Here is a 25,029-nt window from a genome sequence, read left to right as displayed (position 1 = left end):
GTATGCTTATTTTTCATGCTTTTGGTCGTGTGTGGCCATAGATACGTCGATGTTGTGATGTAGCCCTGTGAGGCGATGATATTATGGGTTGTTGTGACAGGTTGGTAATGCCAAATTACAAGGGAAACTCTGGCAAAAATTTTATAGAATCCCGAGTGTTTAACATTCGAGGACGAATGTTCCAAAAGGGGGGAGAGTGTTACGCCTCAAAAATTTCCCCGTGAACGTACAGTGAAAAGTTGCAGATTTGCACTTCGGCCCAGTTGGTCGTAAAATAGAATATGGCCCGTAAAGTAGTTTACGGACCGTAAACTGCTATCGTCCTCCAACCTTCCAAGATTTCAACTTTCTGCCAAATGTCTAAATGGTTAAACACGACCCAGAATACAGACCGTAAATCGAAATACGGGCCCGTAAACTGTGACCGTAAACTACCATGACTCTAGCAAACCTTTCTGGTTCTGTTATGCTTAAATACGGTCGCGAAAGACGGACCGTAAACCAGAATACGGCCCGTAAAGTGGGTTTACGACCACTGTACACCCCAGTCACTGTTCATTCCGGATTAGATTTCAAGTTATTAAAAAGAGACCTAAGCTCATTCAATTCATTTCATTCCACGATATCTCTCTCAAGAAGCCTCTAGAATACTCTCTACTCTTCATCACAAGAAAACCAAAGGAAATTAGTGATCAACTACATGAAACCCACGAAATCAAGTGTAAGAATCACACTAAAGATCATCTTTCTCAAGAAAACCCAAAAGGAGTGAAGTAGGGTTTTCGTGCTAGAGGAGGAAATCTACTCAAGACTTGTTCAACCATCATCTAAGGTAAGTGTTATGGCTAAACTATGTTGTTTAAGTTATTGGAAAGTTAAGATACTTGAATTGTAGAAAAACGTAGGAGATGGGTCATTAATGAGTGAATAGTGCCATGTTTGGATGGTAGTTGGATTGAATCATAAATGTTGGAGTGTTGTGATTGTGAATACGTTATAAATAACATTTAGACCATGAAATAAGCGTGATACATGAGAAAACGCTATAGTAAGCTATAACCATGAATGTGGAGAAATGGTGGATTGTGGCCAATGTATATAAATGATGATTGGTGATGGCAATGTCGCGAATGTTGATGTGAGCATTTGGGAGTCGATATAGAATACGGGAAAAGTAGTAGAAACAAAGGAAGTGCTGCCCAATTTTCTCTAGAAATGGTAACGCATTCTTATGGTTGATTAACTAATGTTAATACGAATTCTCTCGTGAAGGTAGCGACGTGACATTGAAGGAGAACAAGTGAACGATAGCTTAGCTAAACGACAAAGGTATGTGAGGCTAGTCCCTTCTTTCTAATGGCATGAATCCCATTGCGTAACTTCTTTCTTATCCATGAGCCTATGTCCATAATTAGCTACACAAGATAATGAGTTAAAGTATATGGATTCTAATGATGTTATTTATCGCTTACACTCACCTTATATGCTAATTCCTTCAAGGTGAGGCAGAATGTCCATGATTGTTCCATAATGCAATCGGGGGATCACGACCTTACGTCACCCCGATAGAGTATGGTTGATCTCGAGCCTTATGTATGTATTATGACAAGCTAAGCATATTGTGATGAGCATATGATGATATTACTATTACACCGCGCCTATTTGGCCGGGCAGTCACCGCCAAGGCGGGCAGCTATATGATACACCATGGCCAAATGGCATGGGCAGACACCACTAGTGGGCGGCATGAGATGTGATGTTACCCCGGACGCGGGAGACCTGGACGCAGGCTCATGTTATGATTATCACACCGATCCGATATGGACGGGCAGCTTGTACATTATGCATATATGATATGATGATGAGCATGAGTAAGACAACATGACTTGTTTTTCTTATACTCGATAGTTAGATTCTGATGTTCCATATGAGTATCTTCTTTACATCATTGTCTTATTTCATTGTTTATGCCTCTCATACTCAGTACAATATTCGTACTGACGCCCATTTTCTTTGGACGCTGTATTCATGCCCAACCCTCCATTGTCCCGGAGGTGCTTATGATTATTCTTTTGTGTGTGTGTGTGTATATATATATATATATATATATATATATATATAGCCATGTATATATATTTTTGGGCACGACGGGGTCTTGTCCCGTCCCTATGTTCAGCTGTCATGACCCAACCTCGTAGGCCGTGACTGGTGCCCGACCTGGACACCCGTATACATATTCTTTAGCTATATGTTCTTTTCACAACAAACTCAATATGGATCTTATAACGACCAACCATGGTCTCAGATTTGTCGCATAATTATACATATAAAAGCAAGCCGACAAGGCTGCCACCACATATCAATATCATATGCAAGCCAACAAAGCTGCCATTATAGACGAACATCATACCACAGCACATCGTATAGACACTGCTAAATAGAACCCATACACAACCCACACATATGTCCACAGACCTCTAAGAGTATCAACAGTAACGTAACATATGACGGGACAGGGCCCCGTCGTACCCTTAAACAACATATGCATATATTTAGATCAAAAAGGATCTATACCAAAGTCTGGGCTCCAGAACAACGGAACTCTCCAAGATAGCAGAAGGGGAAATCTTAAGTTGTCGGATCACCAAAGCGAGTATCTACACCTGCGGGCATGAAACGCAGCCCCCCCCCCCCCCCCCCCGAAGAAAGGGGGTCAGTACGGAATATGTACCGTGCATGTAAAGCATGAAATACAGTAAACGGGATCATAACTGAAATAAGAGGTACAGAAAATGAGTACAATAACCAGAATACCAAGTACTTGCTTTTGAAACATAACTCATGCACATCAATATCATATGTCAGATCCGGCCCCATTATGGGACTCGGTGAACATGGTCGCCACCCCGTCTCTGGCGCCATAACACAGCATACTCCAGAATATAATATAACTCCGTAACACAGCATAACTCCAGAATATATATATATATTGTACCCGGCCCTTTAATGAGGGACTCGACGAACAATGCAGTGGAAGTGTGCACGATACATACCCGGCCTGGGACTCAGTGAAAGATATATTGAGGTATGCACGAGCAGAGTAGTGAGAAACTATATGCAATTCAATACATTTTTAAGGACTCAATAGGATAGTCAACACGAACCATCGTTCGCAATTTCAAATAATAGTCATACCATATACCTTTCGGATGTCCCTGTGGATCATATCAAAATGGAACTTTAAAATCATGTGTACATATCAATATATATGAAGCAAAACATAAGTTATGTGAATCAAGATCAATATCCATCCTAGTGGCTCTAGGAATAGGAATTTCCTTTGGAATCGTATATATATCGTATATTCATTTCATAACGATCATGCCAAAAAGAAAGAAGGGTTAGCTTCACATACCTTTAGTGCTTATTCGTCACACAATATGTATACGCTGCCCAATAATACTTCAACCTATATTAAGATGCCAACAACTACGTTTAAGTTACGGGGAGATTCAAAACGTATTCTAACGTTAGTAACTCCTTTCTAGATGTTTAGGCGACGTTTGATCTTGTATCCAAACCAAGTACATACAACCAGCCCAACATCAATAATTATATGTTCAATATCAATCCGGACAGCCCACACAATATTCCAAACAGCCCACATTCACAACATGCAATAACGATTCACATACGGCTACTACATTCTCATGTTACTTCTAATAGTTCGTAGCCTTAACGTTTGCATGTAACAACTTATAACAGCCCATCCAACATACAACACAATGCATAATATTAATTATCATTAATCTTCTAAGTTCAATAACAACAACGTGTCAAAACAGCCCGTACCTTACAACACTAGATAATAGTGTACATGCGATTATGACACATCCAATTTATTCTTGTTAGTCTATAGTCATATTATTTCGTCGAAGCGATTCTATAACAGTCCAACCACTATGAAAACATGATGTATACTCTTAACTATAATTAGTTTTTCCAACTTAATGAAAACAACAAGTCCAAAACAGTCCCTACCAACAACACATCCAAAACAGTCCAACAATATGTCCAAAACAGTCCCTAAACAATGCTCGGAATTCTTGCAAACGTTTACGAACATACTAAGAAAACCACATATGATTCTTACACATTATTTCATGTCTTCTTTTCATATAATTTCAGTAGGTTATGTCCAGCTATCCACACGACAAGTACAACATCAATTCATACGCAACTAAGCTACATCGTCATTTCTATAATCCTTACAACATTCACAAACGACTTTAGTTTCAACTCCAACCATTAAACACCTTCATTTCCATAATAAAATTCATGATAATAACAATCAAAATATCAAGCAAAAACATTTCACTAACTTCCTCACAAAACAGTCCACACACGGTTTCAACATGCTTCAACATCACTCACATAAAGTCATAGATTCAATTATTTTCATACTAACACAACTTCACCTTTAACCTTCCAATTATTTTCATTCTTTTTACCATGAGATCTATGATAGTAACAACCATAATTAATAAAAAAAATCATTCCATCAATGCCGCCAAAACAGTCCCCACGGCCACAACAACATTCCAACACCAACGTTCATGATTTTATGCATGCAATTCATGTTTATCAAGTTGCAACCATACTTCAACATCAACACATATAACCTCATGGTTACTATCATGTTCCAACATCAACACACATTATTTCATGCATACAACTTATATCTACACATCTACATAACCCTTAATACATGAAAAAGGAAGTTAGATCTTACCTTGACAATCCGACTTTTCAACTTGGCTAGAGTTTGTGAATTGAGATGAAAATGGTTCTTGTTGCTCCAAAAACTATCTTCACGTTCTAGGGACCTTCTAAAGGGTTGAAACACCTTGGAAAATAATTTTTGGATCAAGACTCAAAGGGCTCAAAAATCAGCCAAGGTGGCCGAATGCTTCTCTCTCTAGATTTAGGTTTTTCTTCCTTTGTGTTGTGTAGTTGAAATGAATGTATTTTCTGATTTCCTTAGTTATTATTTGGTTCACTATAATGCCTACAAGTTGGACACAACACGTGCTCCATCATGACCATGATTCACTCCATTAACTTTACGCCAAAACTCAATAGTTTTCTCACAACTTTCGGCCATAGGCCTCTTGGCCGAACCCCTTTGTCTCTCCCTTCTTCTTTATTTTCAATTTTTTTACAAGACAATCTCATGTGTGTTGAATGATTCATACACCACCCTTTGTCTATTGTAATCATGCCAAGATGGATGAGTAATATTTAATGTGAAGTGATCCCTCCACCATGTTATGTCCTCCTAAAATAATGTATACTTTCATAAAGTAGTGGATGCCCAAATATTCAATTGTAGGCTTCAACTTTTTCCTCCTCAAATTTTTCAGCCCTTGGCCGAATTTCACACTTGATTATAAGTGTATTTTGTTGTCCACAATATATTGAAAATGTAATGGATGAATCAACATTTAATTGCACATTTGTATGTCTTCCATTTGCCTTATTTTAGATGACTTTGAGTCATCCTTTTTTACCTTGGACGTTGTTGCTCTTGTTGGCTCCTTATTGTCACAAATTTTTACTTAACACCACAATTAAGTAATTCCTAATCTCCAATAACATTTTTTATACTAAGTGAAATTTATAACCGATTAGTTCTAGTTTAGAAATTAAAAATCCGAGGTTTCTATCTCACATCGATTCCTTCGCGAATAACTCGACGTATAAAATACGGGGTCTAACATTCCCCCCCCCCCTTTAGAACATTCGTCCTCGAATGTTGAATTGGTCCAGTAAGGTCCTATAGGAATTTTGGGGAAGTCTCCCTTATCGTTATAACATACAGTTCTTCAGGCAATTTATATAATCAAGTGAGGAGTTTGAGTTACCTGTAGGCGTAGAGAACAAGTAAGGATACTTGTCTCTCATCTCCTCCTCGGCTTCCGAGGTCATCTCTTCCCTATTGTTGTTTCGCCATAATACTTTGACTGAAGCCACGTCCTTAGTTCGTAACCTCCTAACTTGCCGATCAAGTATGGGTATAGGCTGCTCCTCGTAGGATAATTCCTCTGTTACTTGGACATCATCTACGGGGAATTCTCTGGAAGGATCGCCTATACATTTGTGAAACATTGACACGTGGAAGACTGGATGCACTGCTTGTAAATCAGCTGGTAGGTCTAGCTCGTAGGCAACCTGGCCTACTCTTCGGACAATTTGATAAGGTCCAATATATCTCGGGCTTAGCTTCCCTTTCCTGCCAAATCTCATAACAACTTTCATGGGTGACACTTTCAGGAATACCTAGTCACCAACCTGAAATTCTAAGTGTCGACGCCGATTATCTGCATATGATTTCTGCCGACTCTGGGCTGCCAGTAATCTTTCCTGGATAAGCTTCACTTTATCAACAGCCTGCTGAATCATATCTGGGCCTATCAACTTGGTCTCGCCAACATCAAACCAGCCAATAGGTGATCTGCACTTCCTCCCATACAAGGCCTCATACGGTGCCATCTGGATACTCGAATGGTAGCTGATATTATAGGCGAACTCAATAAGTGGCAAATGATCATCCCAGCTACCCCGGAAATCCATAACACAGGCCCGTAACATGTCTTGTAGTGTCTGAATGGTACGCTCGGCCTGTCCGTCAGTCTGAGGGTGAAACGCCGTGCTGAGACTCACTTATGTCCCCAATCCCTCCTGGAAGGATCTCCAGAAGTTAGCTGTGAACTGGGCTCCTCTATCAGAAATAATAGTTGTGGGAACCCCGTGAAGTCTCACTATCTCCTTAAGGTACAACCTGGCATAATCCTCAGCTGAATATGTAGTCCTGACTGGAAGGAAATGGGCTGACTTTGTCAACCTATCAACGTTGACCCAAACAGAGTCATATTTTCGCAGAGTGCGAGGTAAACCTATGACGAAGTCCATATTGATCACCTCCCACTTCCAGGTCGGAATCTCCATCTCCTGTAATAATCCTCCAGGCTTCTGGTGCTCGACCTTAACCTGCTGACAATTCAGACATTGGGCAACAAACTCTGCTATATCCTTCTCCTTGCCATCCTACCAATACAAGCATCTGAGGTCATGATACATCTTCGTTGACCCTGGATGAATAGAATAGCGGCCACAGTGTGCCTCTCCCATCACTTGTTGTCGTAATCCTGCAACCCCAGGTACACATAATCTATCGTTGTATCGCAGTACCCCGTCAGGTGCAACCTTAAATGGGGTCTCTTCCTTCTGAAGAGCTGCATCCCTATAACGTACAAGAATAGGGTCCTTGTACTGGTGTCTCTTTATCTCTTCTATGATAGAGGACTCAGAAACTCCCCGAACAGAAATCCTGCCATTTTCAGAATCAGCCAAACGGACTCCCAAATTAGCTAACTGGTGAATCTCACGGACTATGTCCTTCCGCTCTAGTTGTACGTCTGCCAAACTGCCCATAGATCGAAGGCTGAGTGCATCTGCTACCACATTTTCTTTCCCTAGGTGGTATAGAATGTCAACATCATAGTCCTTCAGCAACTCTAGCCACCGCCGCTGCCGCTGCCGCAAATTTAGCTCCTTCTGCTTAAAGATGTACTGGAGACTCTTATGATCTGTATAAATGTCAACATGCACGCCATATAAATAATGTCTCCATATTTTTAAGGCATGGATCACCGCTGCTAACTCCAGATCATGGGTGAGATAATTTCTTTCGTGCTTTCTGAGCTATCGGGAGGCATAGGCTATAACTTTGCCATGCTGCATCAGCACACAACCTATTCCAACACCGGAAGCATCACAATAAATGACATAGCCATCCGGTCCCTCAGGAAGAGTTAGAACTGGGGCCGTAGTCAATTTATCCTTCAGCAACTGAAAACTCCGCTCACAAGCATCGGTCCACTGGAACTTAGCTGCCTTCTGGGTTAGCCTCGTTAAAGGCGCTGAAATTGAGGTGAACTTCTCTACGAACCTTCTGTAATACCCTGCTAGTCCCAGAAAGCTGCGTACTTCAGTAGGTGTCGTAGGTCTAGGCCAAGTCTTCACCGCCTCAATCTTCTACGTATCTACCCGAACGCCATCAGCTCCAATAATATGCCCCAAGAATGCTACTGAAGTCAACCAAAATTCACATTTAGAGAATTTAGCATACAATTTCTGGTGCTGGAGCACCCTAAGTACCGTTCTCAAATGATCTGCATGCTCCTCTTCTGATCGTGAATAGACCAGAATATCGTCAATGAATACGATTACGAACAGGTCAAGAAATGGCTTGAACACTCTGTTCATCAAATCCATAAATACTGCTGGAGCATTGGTCAACCCAAAGGACATCACTCTAAACTCGTAATGTCCGTATCGGGTCCTGAATGCATTCTTTGGAATATCTGCCTCCCTTACCGGCACTGACTGAAAAGTCGGCGCCTCTGCCTTCAGGTCGTGTACCCGTACCAGATGATAAATATAACCCTTTCTGACCATCTTCCTTTAGAATTCCCTTATCATTTCTCCCGTTTATGTCTATCTTTTATTCGGTACACGAGGAATCTTATGCTACCTCTGTATCCTTCGGAACACATTACTTCCGCATAATCTTTTTCTCATTTTCAGAGCGTATTTGTTCCTCCACGTTTATTCTTATCATATCAGTCATTTTCTAGCACTCATTCTACCCCGTTACTCCTCTTCCTATAACCTGGCCTTTCACAGTTCCGTCACTTATAATACTCGTTTTCTCGGCTGTACATGTCATAACCTATTGCTACACTGTCATCTCGCTTTCTTCTTATTTCCTCCCTTTTCAATTACTATTTCTTTTCTCGTACTTGCTATCATTTCCGTTATCGTGTACCCTTTATTTTAAACTTTCCCTACAGAACTTGATAAGTCTTTCTTATTTGTACTATAGCTCGCTTTTCTGTTTTACACTTACCTTTATATTCTAGTCACACAGATCACGTCATGTCTTTGGCCACTTCCTCACTAGGCTTTACTAATTTTCATAACAATCCTCCTTATTATACCTTGTTCGTATTCGATCCCCTAGCGCAACACTTTTTAATCTTATTCACAATTCTTATTATGGTTAATTACACTTTGTGGAGTAGGCGTACTTAACCCTTTTTACCCTTTCTGATTAATCTTTTATTATCACAAGCCCTTCCAAATGTCTTAACATTTCCCTTTTTTTTCCATATTGATCTTGACCTCATAATTACTATTACCATCTATTCAGCAGTTAACTTATTTATCGAGGTCAACCGTACTCGCGACTTAGTCAAATCCTGTCATTACTTTTGACAGGACCTTTCAGGACATATTACAAACCTACATCTCATTCTCTTTTTATGTCTAGGAAAATTTTGGCAGAGTTTCCTCTGTATTTCTTATTATCTCAAAACCTGCACGCAGGAAATACCAACAATACCTCACAGGGCCAACATATATACACATATATCATATCGTATCATAACCACACAGGGCTCCCAACTTCAAGTGAAAGGCATAAAGGTGTCGGGACTTACCTCACATATCGCACCTCGAGACGTACCTGATCCTTTAACGATCTGTTCTGTTATACTTTCCTACCCACCTTCTCTTTCGTCCTCCAATTTTACATTTCAATCACATTTCAATATTCTTACATCCGACATGCCTCTTTCGTACCGTTACTTACCTGTGTACTTTGTAATTTCCAATATCGTCAATCGCTTCCTTCTGTCGATGTCGTTCTTCAGCTGAAATCAAAGGTTAGTACAAGGAATTTCATTTCCTATGGCTGGGCTCTATCGCACGATCTTAGATATGAAAGAAAGGTAACATCCTAAATGTCCTGTAGCTTCCTGTTTATAGATGTGGTGCACAACACACCGATAAACAAGACTCTACTAGACACGGTCTGTAGACACTCCGAGGATAAACCGCTCTGATACCACTTTAGTCATCTTTTGTGTATTGCACATTGATGTCCTTCTTGGTTCATTGTTGTCACAAATTTTTACTTAACACCACAATTAAGTAATTCCTAATCTCCAATAACATTTTTTATACTAAGTGAAATTTATAACCGATTAGTTCTAGTTTAGAAATTAAAAATCCGAGGTTTCTATCTCACATCGATTCCTTCGCGAATAACTCGACGTATAAAATACGGGGTCTAACATCAGCACTCCAGTAGAGGCTCGTAGATACGCAGTGTGGGTTAGATGGTCTCACGAGATCGCTACAGTATACATATATATATATTATTTTGATAGCCTAAGGGCGCATGTATATGAAGGTACTTTATGTTTTCATATGAAATATGATTTTCCTACGCCATGAGTATAAAGATGATAAAAAGAGCATTAAATGAGTAAAATGAGCGACAGAACGAGCGGTGCTTCGTGGTTAGCCCCGGGTACCCGTCGCGGCCCCTAGCTGGGTCGTGACAGTAAGCCCCCTTTTATAATTTTCTAGAGTCGATTTGTATCGACCTAGAATTTGCTCAGCGCGTTCGCGCCACCTTGGGGCGTGTTCGCGCTGAGTTAGCCCTTGTTGCTCTACGCGTTCGCGCAGAGTTAATCCCTGCTCTGGCAGTCTGTCTTAAAATGCTCATAACGTTTGATTCCGATGTCAGATTGATGCGCGGTTCGTTGCGTTGGAAACTAGACTTCTTGAACTTCAATTTAGGCTTTTACTTTACCTCAAAACTCTTCATATGCTAAAAGATATTCTTTCCCCAAGTTAGACCAAAGTCATCTTACAAAATCTTGCCCAACTTCTCTCCAGAGTTCCAAAAACTTAATCTCCTTGATGCACTTGTTCCCCAATCCTTCCGTGACCTATTGCATGAGCTTAAACCCTCATAACCACAAGATAAGCACATCTAATCTCATATATCTTCGACAATAACTCCTGTGTGCATAATTGAACAACTAGCACCTAGCAAACCTTAACGTACAAAACTACGACATAACTCATGTGTCCATAATTGAGCAACTAGCACCTAGCGAACCTTAACGTACAAAACTACGAGGTGTAACATAAGCATCATAGGACGACTAAGATTAGTTCACGTATATAAGCATACAGTCAACAAGATAAACAGATAGGCACTTAATACTCAAATCCAAGTCACAGAATAACCCATAATAGAGTCACAACCTAAGATGGAGCTTCTAAACCACAAGTCTGTCAAGTCTCAATAATCTCACCTGATAATCACAAATCTAAGTTATGTCCCTAGGTAGAGTCACTAATCCACAATTTAACTCAGTCAATGGTCATATTGATATCCTAAAATCCAATCAACAAACCATAGCAAGATCAGAACTAAACAAGCATATAATAATGTAGAATAAAATGTAATGATGTGTAATGTAAAATATGATAATGTGCAATGCAATGCACTGGCCAATCACTTGAATTGTACACACATGCTAACTGATGTCATTGCTCAGTAGTCATGACCTGCAGGGGACCCATGGTGTCCACGTACTACTCGTTTCGGACTCACTCCTCAGACCCGAGCATAAACCTCCGCTCTGGAACAAACCTCGGACGCGAGCCACATCAATGTATCTCTCATTTTCGGAATGAACCTCGGACCACGAGCCTATAATCTAGGTCATAATTGTGCCTTTTCGTATGTATAGTAACACTTCCACATCACACTCAACGATCAATTCATCAAGTACTATGTATCAAATATCACAAGTTCAACAAGAAGATTATATTAACTTCTTCACTAATTTCACATCACAATGTATGTCTCAACGTATTCTAGTTCATTAGTATGCATGGACCATGAACAATTAGCAATATCAATGTCAAACACAAGGCATCATGCCACAAGTCTTCATGAATCATTTCCGAACCATTTCCATCATGTATGAGTGTAAACATGGTAAATCAATGCAAACCAATAAAGTAACAGTGAAGGTACAAGTCACAAAGCCACAAGTCATATCAAGACTTGGATCAACTCAACCATGAAATGAATCATACAAACCGTCTCAACCAACATAAGAGTCTATGTCCCTCTTTACTTCCTCATATAGCAAGTACGCCTCCTAACCAAGTCTTGTATCACCAAGAAGCTCCACTTTTCTATATATTATTATCAACAGTAAATCATACATCAAGTGTTCATCTACGTACTATCATAAATATATAAATCATAATTCAGGTCTAAACTCAGTATCCTTCCTTTCTCCGATGATATGTGTCACAATAAGAGAGAATTGAGTACAACACAACAATTTAGGTAATAAGTTTAATCACAACGATAGGGCAACGAGCCACCATCAACAACAATCAACCTAATAGAAATCCATCCCAAATCACCACAGTATGAATACAACTACACCTCATATTTCAGTACATAAAGTATTAGCGACGAGCCCATAAAATCAGAAGTCATACCAATCTAGCTAATATCCAACCAAAAATCCATGTTCAAATACCTAATCATGCTTTCTCCCGTCAATTATACACAATACATACGTTTCGCTAATCAAAGTCTAACTAAAGTAATCCATAACCTACCTCGAATGCATAACAAGAGCCACAAACTACTCCACATGAGCCTTCTATTTCCGAAGCGCCTCATAACGGTCAAAGTCTAACAATATGATGCTAAGTAAGCAACAAACCATGTATTTAAACAAGAACAACAATTTGGGAAAGAAGACCCACTTACTTCTACTCTTTTCAATTGATGAAACCATCCTTTAATAGTGAATTTATCATAACTTCTATCTCTACAATCATTAACCTCCAATTCACGGGTTTCTAATCTATTTACCCTTTCAAATAGATTTTATGACAAAATTTCCATTTTTATTAGAACCCTAAGTCTCAACATGCAATTTCAACCATAAAAAATCAAATTCCCTTCCTAGAAAGTGATAATCTATACTCCTAGATGATTAATCAACAACAAAATCAACAACCCACCAATTATTTAAGGGTTTGCTAATTCTAGGGTTCTAGGATTTTCACCCACCATTGATAGACCTAATCATGGAACTTGCAGAAGAAAGGAAAAGGAACAAATAAAGATGAGGACTTACCCTCCAAGATGCTTTCACCAAAGAACAGAATGAATTTTGCCTCTTTCTCTCTTGAAAACTGACTTTGGTATCTTAGGGGGTAATGGGTAGGATTCGGGGTATTAAAAGAGGGCATTATTCCCCCCATCGTTGCTGCAGCGGTCCCCCTATGGCGGCCCTTTGGTCGCTGCCAGCGGCTAGTTTTAACAGCCCGAACAAAAAAGGGCATAACTCCCTCGTACGGAAGCCAAACGCGACGATTCTTTTTGCTATGGCTTCGTAATTTTGATACGAATCTAATGGTTCATACCTCACTAAAAAAAATGTCGTTTGATCAATCTGGAGCCATTTCTATCCATAGACCTACGGCAAAAACATCGAATACGAGCGTGACAAAACCCAAACCCATTTGAAACTCTTTGGAACCTCACCAAAACTTGTGGACGAGTTCAAAATCATCATATTAACATTTTGGAACTTCCAAAACATTGACACGGGGTCATCCTAACCCGACGTTGACCGTGGTCAACTCTAACTCGTTAACTTAACTAGCTTCTCCATCAATGACTCAATTTATACTCGAACCTTGCGGAAACCAACCCAATGACTTCATTAATTCATAGATCATACTAACAGATTGGGGAAGGGTCAATAAGGTTAAATGGGTCAAAACACTATAATAACTAAACAGGTCGTTACAAAATGTAAATAGCAAAATGTATAGAAAAAAAATAGGCATGCAGTGTGATGGTATTGACAAAAGTGTAAAGAAAATGCTTGACAATGTATACATGTATTGAAAATAAATAAATTTGTAGAGACAATATAGCAAAATATAAAGATAATGCATGAAAAATGTGGAGACAATAAGTGCATTCCTTCTAATGAAAAGTTTCTCCCTTCTTTTCTTAGTAGTTAAGTAATGTAAATATGTACATGTATATGTATATAACATATGTGTATAAAAAATATGTAAAATAATAGATTGATGTAAGATAATATAAAGTAAAAGTGTGGGTCAAAGTGTAAGGAATATGTATGTAAAATATAAAGAAAACTTTATAGTGAATATAAAATTATAGAAACAATATATGAAGAAATATAAAGACACAATTTATATAAATAAATGTAAAAACAATATAGATAAATAAATATAAAGGCACTGTATATAAAAAACAAAATATAAAGACAATGCAAGTAAATAAATTTAAAGACAATATATATGAATAAGTAAATAAGCAATGTATGAATGAAATATAAAGGCAATTAAAAAAATATAGAAAGAGGAAGAAAGTGCTAGCCTTGCTAGTCTTCCTATAGAAAGAAAATCTAGAGAGTGTAGAGAGAAGTAAAATGTGTGTGAGGTAGTGTGCAAATGATGAAAAAAACATGAAGACCCATCTCCTTTATTTATATTACAAAATGACCCATTGTTTTGTCAAAAAAATAAAGGACTACACCACATTGTCCCCTTAATGCTACATTTGGTCTTTAGGTTCTTGTCCAATGGGGATTTCACCCTTCTAACCAATGTATAAAAATCTATTAACCAATGGATGAAGAACCCAACTCATCACTTCAAATGTCATCTTTTTAAAAAGTGGCAAGACCTTGACTTGATCGAATTCTTGCTCTGCGTTTAAGAATTAATTGCTCCAATTTTCTCTACACTGATGGAATTTACTAAAATATAGTTAACTAATACATGTATAAATAATAATGTAAGTATAAAATATAAATATTAATGTATAAGATACAAAAATGTATTGCTATAAAATAAAGAAATAATTATTAATTGCACAAAATGGTAGTAATACGTTGTACATGTGCAAAAATAATGATTCTTAAAAATACTAATAAATTGATAAAATTCCTAAACTAAGGATAATTATCGAAAAATTATCGAAAAATGCAAAAATATGTAAAAATGTTATTTCGTGCTCTTTAACGCATCAGGGCCCCCCGAAACATTAATTTTAAGCACGGCGAGTCAAAATTAGGTGTCAACAAACATAACATCCCAAGAAACAAAAACCTTTGTAGTAGTCAAATCAAGTACCTTGTATCCCTTTTGATGTTGTGGATGCCCTAGGAAAATGCATTTGGTTGCTCTAGGATCACACTTTCCTCTTCCATGACTTAAAGTTGAAGCATAACACAAGCATCCAAATGCTCTTAGCGACTGATAGGATGGTTGTGTCTTAAATATAACAACACAGAGTGTTTTCCCATTCAAAACCCTTGAAGGCAACAAATTGATCAAATAGTGGTTGTAAGTATGCATTCTCCTCAATAGGAATTAGGAACCTTTGATTGAAAAAATAGTGCTCTTGCTAATTTCAAATGATGCCTATGTTTCCTCTCCACCACCCCATTTTGTCGTGGGGTGGCTACACAGGTCCTTTGATGGATGATTCCTTATTCAGTAAAAAAAAATAGCTTTTTGTGCACCTCTTCCCAACTCTAATGCATTATCTGACCTAATGCATTTTACTTTCATGTTAAACTGTCTTTCTACCATGGATAAGAAGGACTTTAAAACAGTAAAGGAATTGCTCTTAGTTGTTAGCAGAAATGTCCAAGTCCCTCTACTAAAATCATCAACTATTGTTAGAAAGTACTTGTACCCATTGTATGTAGAATGTTTGTATGGACCCCATGTATCAATATGAATCAAATCAAAAATTCTTTTACTCTTATTTCACTAATAGGAAAGGGGACCTGGTTTGCTTGGCTTGAGGGCATACATGACAAATAAAATTAGAATCTGAATTGGGCTTAATAAAATTGAACTTTTCCATTACTGAGCAAGGCACCCAAGTCTGATGTGCCACAGACTTACATTAGCTAGAACTGGAAAAGAAACTGAACTAGGAACAACATTGGAATTTCTTCCTTTTGGAATTGAAACTACATTTTGCTTAGAAGGAAAACTAGACTTAGGCACATTTGGTTGTAGTAGATATAATCCATCCTTAGCTTCACCAAAAACTTCTACCCTCTTCATAGAAAGGTCCTGCAAAAAACACCCACTAAGAGTGAATAATAGATTGCAACTAATCTGATGACACAATCTGTTCACTGAGACTAAATTATACTTAAAAACTAGCACATGAAGGAAATTTGTAAGAGTGAGATTAGGAAGAATGGTAACACTTCCCCTGTGTGTCACAGTGACCTTAAAAGAATTAGGCAAAGTTATATGTAGGGGTACAGGAAAAGGACTTAGGGAAGTGAAAGAAATGAGATCAAAACACGTGTGCTCCGATGTACCTGAATCAATGATCCAGGTGCTAGAGTTAAAAACATGGTACCAGCAACAACATTAGCATTTATGTCAGTTGAATTTACTAGTTGGAGATTGTTTATCTGCTTAAAAGGCTGTCCTAACTCTGATATCTGTTCCTTACTAAAATGTTGAAAAGTGTGTCCTGATCCTTCTCCAATCTGAGGAACAATTTATGGTGGTACCTCTGTCATTGCTACTGCATTTCCCTTAACTGTAGCATTGTAATTCTTTCCCTTGGTAAATTCAAGTCATCTGGGTATCCATGGAGTTTATGACAATCATCTATTGTATGGCCCACTCTCAAACAATGTGTGCAACTCACATTTGGATTGAACTAGTTCTTTTTCCCTTTGGACTTCCACTGTGTGTTTCCAAACTTTTGTGGGTAGTTTGTTCCACTCAGTTTTTGTGGGAAATTTTTAGATCTCTGAGGTGTGTTAATGTTCCTGGAAAATTGATTTGTAGATTTTTTAAAATTATTTCTTCCTTGGTTTGAGACCATGAAAGAAGCTGAATCTGAAAAACTTTGCCCATTTGCATATATTTCCCTTTGACTTTCATCTTAAACAACAAGGAATATGCATGATCCATTCCAGGTAGAGGATTCAACATCAAAATATTTCCTCTAGCCTATCCATTAGTATCATTTAGTCCCATTAAAAATTGCATTAACCTCTGATCTTGTAGAGATTTAGATAACTTGAGTTTCCCTTCACAAACACAGGTACAAGTGCACATAATATCTGAATTTAAAGAATCTAGCTCATCCCAAAGTCTCTTAAGTTTTGTGAAATACCTGGAGATATAAGAGTTACCTTGCACTAAACCATTGATTTCCTTTTGCAGGAACTTAGCACCATTTGATTTCCCAAATCTGTGCTCTAGACTATTCCAAAGCTCTTTAGCAGATTTTGAGTAAATCACACTGTCCTTTATCTCCTTGGACAGAGAATTTAGTAACTAGGTTGTTACCATGTCATTACAGCAACTCCACTGTTCATATTCTGTGGAGTTTACATCTGGTGGTTTGCAAGACCCATTGTTGAAACCAAGCTTTTTCTTGGCTGAAAGAACTATCAAAATGGACCTCTTCCATCCTAGAAAACCTATACATTCAAACATTGTGTTGAAAAGGTTAACTCCAGGAGAATTAGATGCATGAAGATAGTAAGGGTGAGAAGGGTTAAGGGTGACTGTATTGCTATTTTCAGCAACTGCAGCAACTGGGTTTTCGAATGATGTAGAGACTCCTATCATGGTTGTTTGATTGTAGACACACAGAAATTGTATTTGATTTTAAAAATAGATCGAGCTTACTACTCTGATACCATATAAGAAATATGAGAAAAGGTTTGGGAAATTTTCTGTTTAATCTTTATTCATCCTCCATGCCTGTATATATACATGTATTTGTACAAAGGGATAAAAGAAAATATATCAGCTGTACACTTGTCTCTCATCTACACTATCTATCCTAATCAAAATAACAACTTTGATTCCTTTCTATGCCTGATCACGTGCTGTTTATAGCTGTGATTATTATCCATCGGACGGCTGATAATTAATCCATCTAAATAAACTTGAATGGTCTGATGTCTTCCACTTGTCGCTTATTTGAATAAAAGTAAAGTTGGAAACTGTGGTCAAACAGACCAAACTCAAACTATGTCTGAAACTTTATCAATTCTATCTTCTTCTTCATTTTCTTTCTTTCTCGACTTGATAGAAGCTCCCATAGATATAGATGATGAAGATAAATGGTGCTTCTTATCTTTAGCAGATTGCAGTAGCAAACCAGTACCAGGTTACATAGTGCGTCTTGCTACGTAAGCCACGATAGCTAATAGCATGTTTGATAGCTGATTAAGAAAAAAGTTATTCATGTATTAAACCAGCATAGCTAATAAATATATTTGCTAGGATTTATTTAGTTATTTTGTTTGATTTCAGAATTTGCTTATCATTTTTCAATCTCACATAAACCAAACAGATATAAGTCACAAGTTAACTTATGAATTATTTTACGCGATGTGAAAAATGAAGTTATGATACACTATTAGTTACATGGATAAAATTAGGGCTGGACATAAATACCGAAAATCGTAAAACCGAACCGAACTAGTTTGTTTCGGTGTTTGGTGTCCATCGTCAAAAAATCGAAATCGAAATAGCCGAACTGAAGTTTGATAAAACCGAACCGAAAAACTGAATGCGCACCGAAATTTAATACATTATCCAAAAAAATTAAAATAGTCCAGGCTCATTAAGTTTAAAGCAAACAAACCCAATTGTAATAAGTCCTCTTTTGCATTTGTATCCCTAATTTTCCACTTCAATTGAAAAAATCAAATATCCTTAATAAAGAAAGGTAACTAGGATATTTCTTTAGGACTAATGTATGTCCTTTATGTGTTTTCTTAATTATTCTTACGGTATGTATATAACACCTAGTAATTCTATGTCATGATTATAGTTTTCTGTTCTTGTGTATCCTGTTTGTTTGATTTTGATTTCAATTTATCAGTTTTATATTTTATTGCTTTTGAGAATATGAATTAGTGTCAATTGAATCGCTTCTAATATTATATTAAAAAAACTGAATTGAAAAAATCGAAACCAAACCGAACCGAACTAGTTTGGTTTGGTGTTTGGTGTCCACCTTCAAAAAACTGAACCCGAAATAGCCAAACCGGACCGAAAAATCGAACGCCCACCCCTAGATAAAATTACTGAAATAGCAAATTTAACCTCTATAAACCTAAATTCAAATGCTTTCCTTTTCTAAGGGAACTATCTATAGGCAACTGATCTTAGTAGAGCAAGACTGCAAATGCTGATCTGCTCACTGGCTAGGCTCTTCTCTTGTCGATCAATTATAGACAAATTATATACGCAAGTATATTTATTTCTATACTATAAAAAAAGTATTCAGGAAATAATATACATATTAGCTTGTTGGAGGCAGGCCTCTTTACCCGTAACCAAAGGCTAAAAGAGGAGGAACATAATATACGTATGCATTACCTGCATACAACCAACAGCTAAACAACCCCTGAAAAGTTAATGAGCACCATACAATGCTCAAGCCGATAAGCATGACACAATTATCATTTAACCATAATTAAACAATAAGCTCGTATGTAAGAAAAGCACGGTATGTGCTAATGATGGAAAGAATTGTCAATTGTATGATTCTGCAATACAGAAACTTATTACTAGCTCTGTTGAGAATCGCATGGAGCTCAAACCTATACAAGTTACAACAAAAATAAAAAAATACTAACACATCATTGCATCTGAACCATTCAAAAGACATTATACATGAACATGAATACTCTCAGTCGTCATTCCTCTAGACTAACTAAGTGTTGGAATTAATTATATCTCCGATGTATCGGAGAAGACGAAGGAAACAAAGCCACCATTAAAGACTTTTTGCAGAGAAAGGAAATGCAATAGAGTACTGGCCACAAATAAAGCAAAATGATCACATGCTGTGCACGAGTTTTTTTTCTTTTAAAGAATTTCTAGAACTATGCTAATGTAAATATTAGTAGTATTCAATTCCCATTTTATTTATTAAATGTAAATATAGTTTGTTATGGCAAAGACCAATAGTATAGGGATAGGTGTATAGTTTGTTGCTCTCAATTATTTCTTTTCATTGCTAAATAAACATGTACTGTGCAGATGAATAAAGACACAAAGAAAATTCACTTCAATTCATTTCTTCGTATTTTTATTTCTATCATGATATCAGAGCTTTCGATCTAAATCTGCTCTCATTTCATTCCTTTTTTTTTTTTGTTTTTATTACTAATTTCTTGACTTTTACAAATCTGTTACAATGGCAGATGATAGTAGTGTTGCTTCTGGGACCCAAGTTCCCACTACAGTGACCAATACTAATCAAAATGAATTTAACCATACCTCTCATCCTTACTTCATCTCACCATCAGACTCTCCCGGCACACTGCTAACTAATGCAGTGTTTGATGGGAGAAGTTTTGGTGGATGGAAGAGAGGTATGTGGATAGCCTTGACAGCAAAAAATAAATCTAGCTTTATTGATGGTTCATCCCCAGAACCAAATGCAGGAACTGATAAGCACAGAGCTTGATCTAGGGCCAACAACATGGTTATTTCTTGGCTTTTAAATTCTCTATCTAGAGAAATTTCAGAAAGTGTTTTATATTACTTTACTGCTAAAGATATCTGGACAGAGCTGGAAGCTAGATTTGGCCAAAGCTCAGGTGCTAGGCTCTTTCAACTCCAAAAGGAGGTTAGTGACTTAACCCAAGGTGCTTATGATATTGCTTCCTATTTCACCAAGATGAAACGACTCTGGGATGAGTTGGATACCTTAGACTCTTTTTCACCATGCCTTTGTGTTTGTTCCTGTGGAGCAAAAAAAAAATGTCAAGTTCAAACAAGATGAAAGATTGCTTAAGTTCAAACAAGATGAAAGATTGCTTAAGTTTTTGATGGGTTTGAATGATACTTATTGTGGTGCAAGAGGAAATATTCTCATGATTTCACCTCTGCCCACTGTATCAAATGCCTATGCATAACTAATTCAAGAGGAAAATGCCTATGCATAACTAATTCAAGAGGAAAAACAAAGAGAGGTCCAAAACACACCTAGATTCCCAAGGGAATCATCCTCTTTTGTTGCTGCAAATGCAAATAATGGAAACAGAACTTTTACTACTGATTTTAGGACACAAAGACAAACTTATGAGAATAAGAAATCTGGAATGGTTTGTAAATATTGCAAGAAAACAGGACATCTGATTGATAAGTGCTAATTTCAAGTTTACTAAGCAAAGGAATTTTCAGAATAATGTACAAGGAAATGTTGTCTCATCAAATGATTATTCTGGAATTTTTTTTGCTAATAACACAGATGAAGGAGTTCAGGGAAAACTCTTATCTACTTAACAATATATACTGATGCTCTACAAGAGATTTCCTCAAAGCTTCATGAAAGCAGATCTGCATCTTAACCTGAAAAATAAACCAAACGAAAAGGAAATATTAATTCTGCACTTCACTTTTCCCACACAAATTAGTACAATTATACATTAACAGAGGATATAAAATAGCAAAAAATAGCTTTAGGCCATGAAAGCAGATCTGCATCTTAACCTGAAAAATAACTTTCGAAAAGGAAATATTAATTCTGCACTTCACTTTTCCCACACAAATTAGTACAATTATACATTAACAGAGGATATAGAATAGCAAAAAATAGCTTTAGGCCTCCACGACTCTGCCATCCCTGCTACAGAAAAGAAATTATAAGTACAAGATATCAACTAAACATATTTGAAAGCAGTAACTCAACCAATATGCATTATGTATACTCAATATAGGATACTGGGATAGTGCAAGGAGGCCAGAAGAACAACAAGAGTTCCTCTTTTTAGAGATTGGACCTAAATAAAACCAATTTGATCTACAAGGTCTTCTAATTCCTCACCCCATTCAGTTGTTTCTGCAACAAGATCTTCAACTTCCACGTCAACTTCAGGTCGATCACCCACCAGTACTTCCTCTGCTCGATCCCCCGATATAAGATCTTCACTCAGCAACTCTTCCCATATATTCTCAGCCGCCAGTTCTATATCAGTTCCACTTGCTGTCACAACAGAAGCCGACCCCACATTGCTGCTCGATTCATTGTCCAATGCAGCAGAGAAAAACGTTTCGATATCCGTCCCAATATTTGGCTGATCACTTCCTATGGCAACTGATACAACATCTTGAAGGTTCTCAGTACTGGGGGTCATTGTCAATCTCCTCTTTTGTCCAACTTCAATGCGTTGTTTATCTTTTCTCTGCACATGTTTGTCCAAGTACTGCTGGAGAAAAGTGGGATTACTGAAAATCTTGGCTAGGAAACTCATCATCTGTTCTTGTTTCCTCTCCGTGCTTTCGATTTTTTCTCCCATTGCAATGATCTGATTTCTAGTACTCTGCTGTTGCTGCCTAAGTTTAACTATTTCAGTCATCAACACATTTTTATCACGCTTTAATCTTTCAAGCTCCTCTTCCATTCCATAATAACCTAATTCAATGCAAGGGCCTGATCCTTGTTGGTTCATGCTTTGACCAACATTCCTCCTCCTCTTTATGGTCTTCAAAAGATGCTTTTGTCCTCCAAGAAAACCTTCATTTGCAAATTCCCATCTATCAGGATCCACCTTTCTAAAACCCTGCATTTTTCATCAAGTTAGAGTCAATAAAATTTATAGCAAAATACAAGAAAGTTCTGCTCAAATAACCAATATTGGAACAGAAGAAACAACCACCTAACTTGCTTCTTTCTTCGAGTATTCATCGTACAACCATCAAACACAAGCAGTAGAACTCATCAGAATCACCAACCATCTGCGCGGAGACTAGCTAAACTTCTACCTAAGCTAATGGATAAAAATATATATATCAAAGTCATTCAAAGCAGGATAACACTGTGCACTCAGCACAACCAAATTCCCAACAAATCAATAAAACAGAAAATAACATTTTTTTCTTGAGTGTCAAATTTGAATAATCACTTGTTGAAATGCAGATGATCACTTTTACTGCTTATAAAGCAGGGTCCATAAGAAAATCACTAATTCATTTCAAAACAATAGAGAAATTAGAATTTAAAACCATTAGAGTTGATGTTCAGCCATATCATTCCCAGTTAAAATACCATTTAAGTATTCTATAACCGACAACCAAAATTTGCAAGTCTCATTAACCATCATAGGTGGAGCTAAAATTTCGAATTTAGGGCAGCCCTTAAATCAAATTGGAAAAATTCAACCATTTCAAATGACAAGAAACAGTAACCAATGGATCACCAAGTTAGTTTTTACCAAGATAACAAAAGATCCCAATTCAGCAAAGATACATATTCTTGAAACATAATTAGCTATTCAAACTTCCCACAAAATTGATCACCGCCAACACATCACTCTTAGTATAATGCAAAATAAGAGTTAGATTTCTCATATAGCCACTTAACTAATAGTTATTAAGAAAGCTGGTATCAAGAAGAAAGGTTATTTCCTAAGATAATAACTATTAGTTGCGTGATCATCTGAGAAATCAACCCAATAAAATACCTAAAAGTCTAAATTGAGCTATTTAGAAACCCCAACTAATCAAAACCATAATCAAGACTTATGAGAAATAAAAAGATAATACTTACATATGTGTTAAGCTGTCGAATGAAGCTGGAGAAATTACTGTGCTTGAAAAACCTAGGCAGCAGTGTAGTGGAGAACTTATGAGAATCCCAAACAATAAAACTATTCCTTGCTTTACTCCAAGAAATCACTTTATCAGTTGAAGGATCTTCCACCATTTCATAAGTCTTACTTAGAAATGGTGGTGGACCAACATCATGCAACCCTTCCATAGGCAACACAGTTGTGGCAATTCCATCTTCTTCAACCTTAACTCTCACTCCTTCCTCCATTCTTTTTTTCCACTTCTTGATCAGTTGCTAATTAGAATTAAGATGGTTCTTGTGAGAGGTTTTATGATGTGAGGTTTTTGTGGGGACTAACGAAAGAGAGAGTGTGAGTTGAGTGATATAAAAATGGGAGGTGGAGTAGAAAGTTCTAGAGAAAAACAGATGGAAGAAGAAAGAGAAGTATTGTGGAAAATATCTTGTGTTAGATATTTAGAAGGAATTACTCTTAGTTGGCTTTGGAAGTTTCTGACATTTTTAACAGTTGTTTTAGACAAGTGTTTTTGTCTAAGGATAATGTGTTCAAATAAAATCTAGAAGCTTCTCAAGAATTCTAGTGATTTTAGAGATTTGCCCTCTCCCAACTTCAATGGGCTATAAGTTTCCTGTCCTAACATGTTAATTGAGTTGGGTCGACCAATTTAATTTTCATTGGGCTCATCCCCCATTTTAGACCCATGATCAGCCCACATTTGTTTTTTTTTTGGGCTAATGTTCAACCAACTAATTTTAGTGGACTTTGGGTACTTTTGAGGGAGATATTTGTGCAAGTAGGATAATTTGAGGCTACTATTTATATTTCATTCTCATTTAAGAATGTTTTGTAAAAATAGTCTTGGCGTTACATAATTGGAAGAATTAAAAAAATGAGTTTGCTCAATTATTCACAAATACTGTCGGATAACATAAACTTTGATGCTACTGAATTGGTCATAAATTTAGTCGGACAGGCAAATCTTGCCTATGTTATTCAAACAGTTACAAGTTTTACTAAGCCCCACAAGTTGGTAGCATCTTCATATACCTATCTTATAAAATAAGTTCGCAAGTTGTTATGAGTACTACCTTCTTTCCATCTATTTTGTTAAATTGTTCACGTGTTTTGTTGGATGGACAAATTTTACCTGTATTGCTCAATTGTTCACAAGTTTTTTGCAACGAGCTATATTTGATACTATCTTCATTCAACATATCGATCTTATTAAGTTGTTCGCAAATTTTGCCAAACGGGTTACACTTGGTACTATCTTCATTCGATCTATCTTATTACATTATTTACAAACTTTGTCGGATGAGCAAATCTTGCAGTGGTGCCCAATTGTTTATTTCTCTAATTAAATTATTTTCGATTCTTTAAAGTATCTATGGTGCATAGATATTGACTTATTTATGTACACAAACAATGTTGCTACTAATCT

The 25,029-nt window shown here is 37.1% G+C and overlaps 1 protein-coding gene across 7 annotated transcripts; it reads right to left on the bottom strand.

Moving 5' to 3' along the window:
* Positions 1–20,074: 20,074 nt before the first annotated feature.
* On the bottom strand, positions 20,075–24,059 carry LOC132635919 (heat shock factor protein HSF30). Of its 7 annotated transcripts, none has more exons than XR_009580850.1 (5): positions 23,567–24,059; positions 21,845–22,580; positions 21,511–21,643; positions 21,004–21,369; positions 20,075–20,760 (listed from the first exon to the last, which is right to left on the bottom strand). XR_009580850.1 is itself a non-coding variant. In XM_060352527.1 (3 exons), the coding sequence occupies exons 1-3, from the start codon at positions 23,834–23,836 to the stop codon at positions 21,365–21,367; spliced, it is 1,011 nt and encodes a 336-aa protein (XP_060208510.1). In that variant the 5' UTR covers positions 23,837–24,056; the 3' UTR covers positions 21,134–21,364. The 7 variants fall into 7 exon arrangements, 4 of the variants coding, with proteins under 4 accessions (XP_060208510.1, XP_060208508.1, XP_060208511.1 ...); XR_009580849.1 differs by having other exon boundaries at positions 21,305–21,369; XR_009580851.1 differs by lacking the exon at positions 21,511–21,643 and having other exon boundaries at positions 21,305–21,369; positions 23,567–24,056.
* Positions 24,060–25,029: the final 970 nt, after the last annotated feature.

This window comes from Lycium barbarum, chromosome 4, assembly GCF_019175385.1.
Source record: "Lycium barbarum isolate Lr01 chromosome 4, ASM1917538v2, whole genome shotgun sequence".
NCBI classification, from domain to species: domain Eukaryota; kingdom Viridiplantae; phylum Streptophyta; class Magnoliopsida; order Solanales; family Solanaceae; genus Lycium; species Lycium barbarum.
This window is presented reverse-complemented; position numbering and strand designations above follow the sequence as displayed.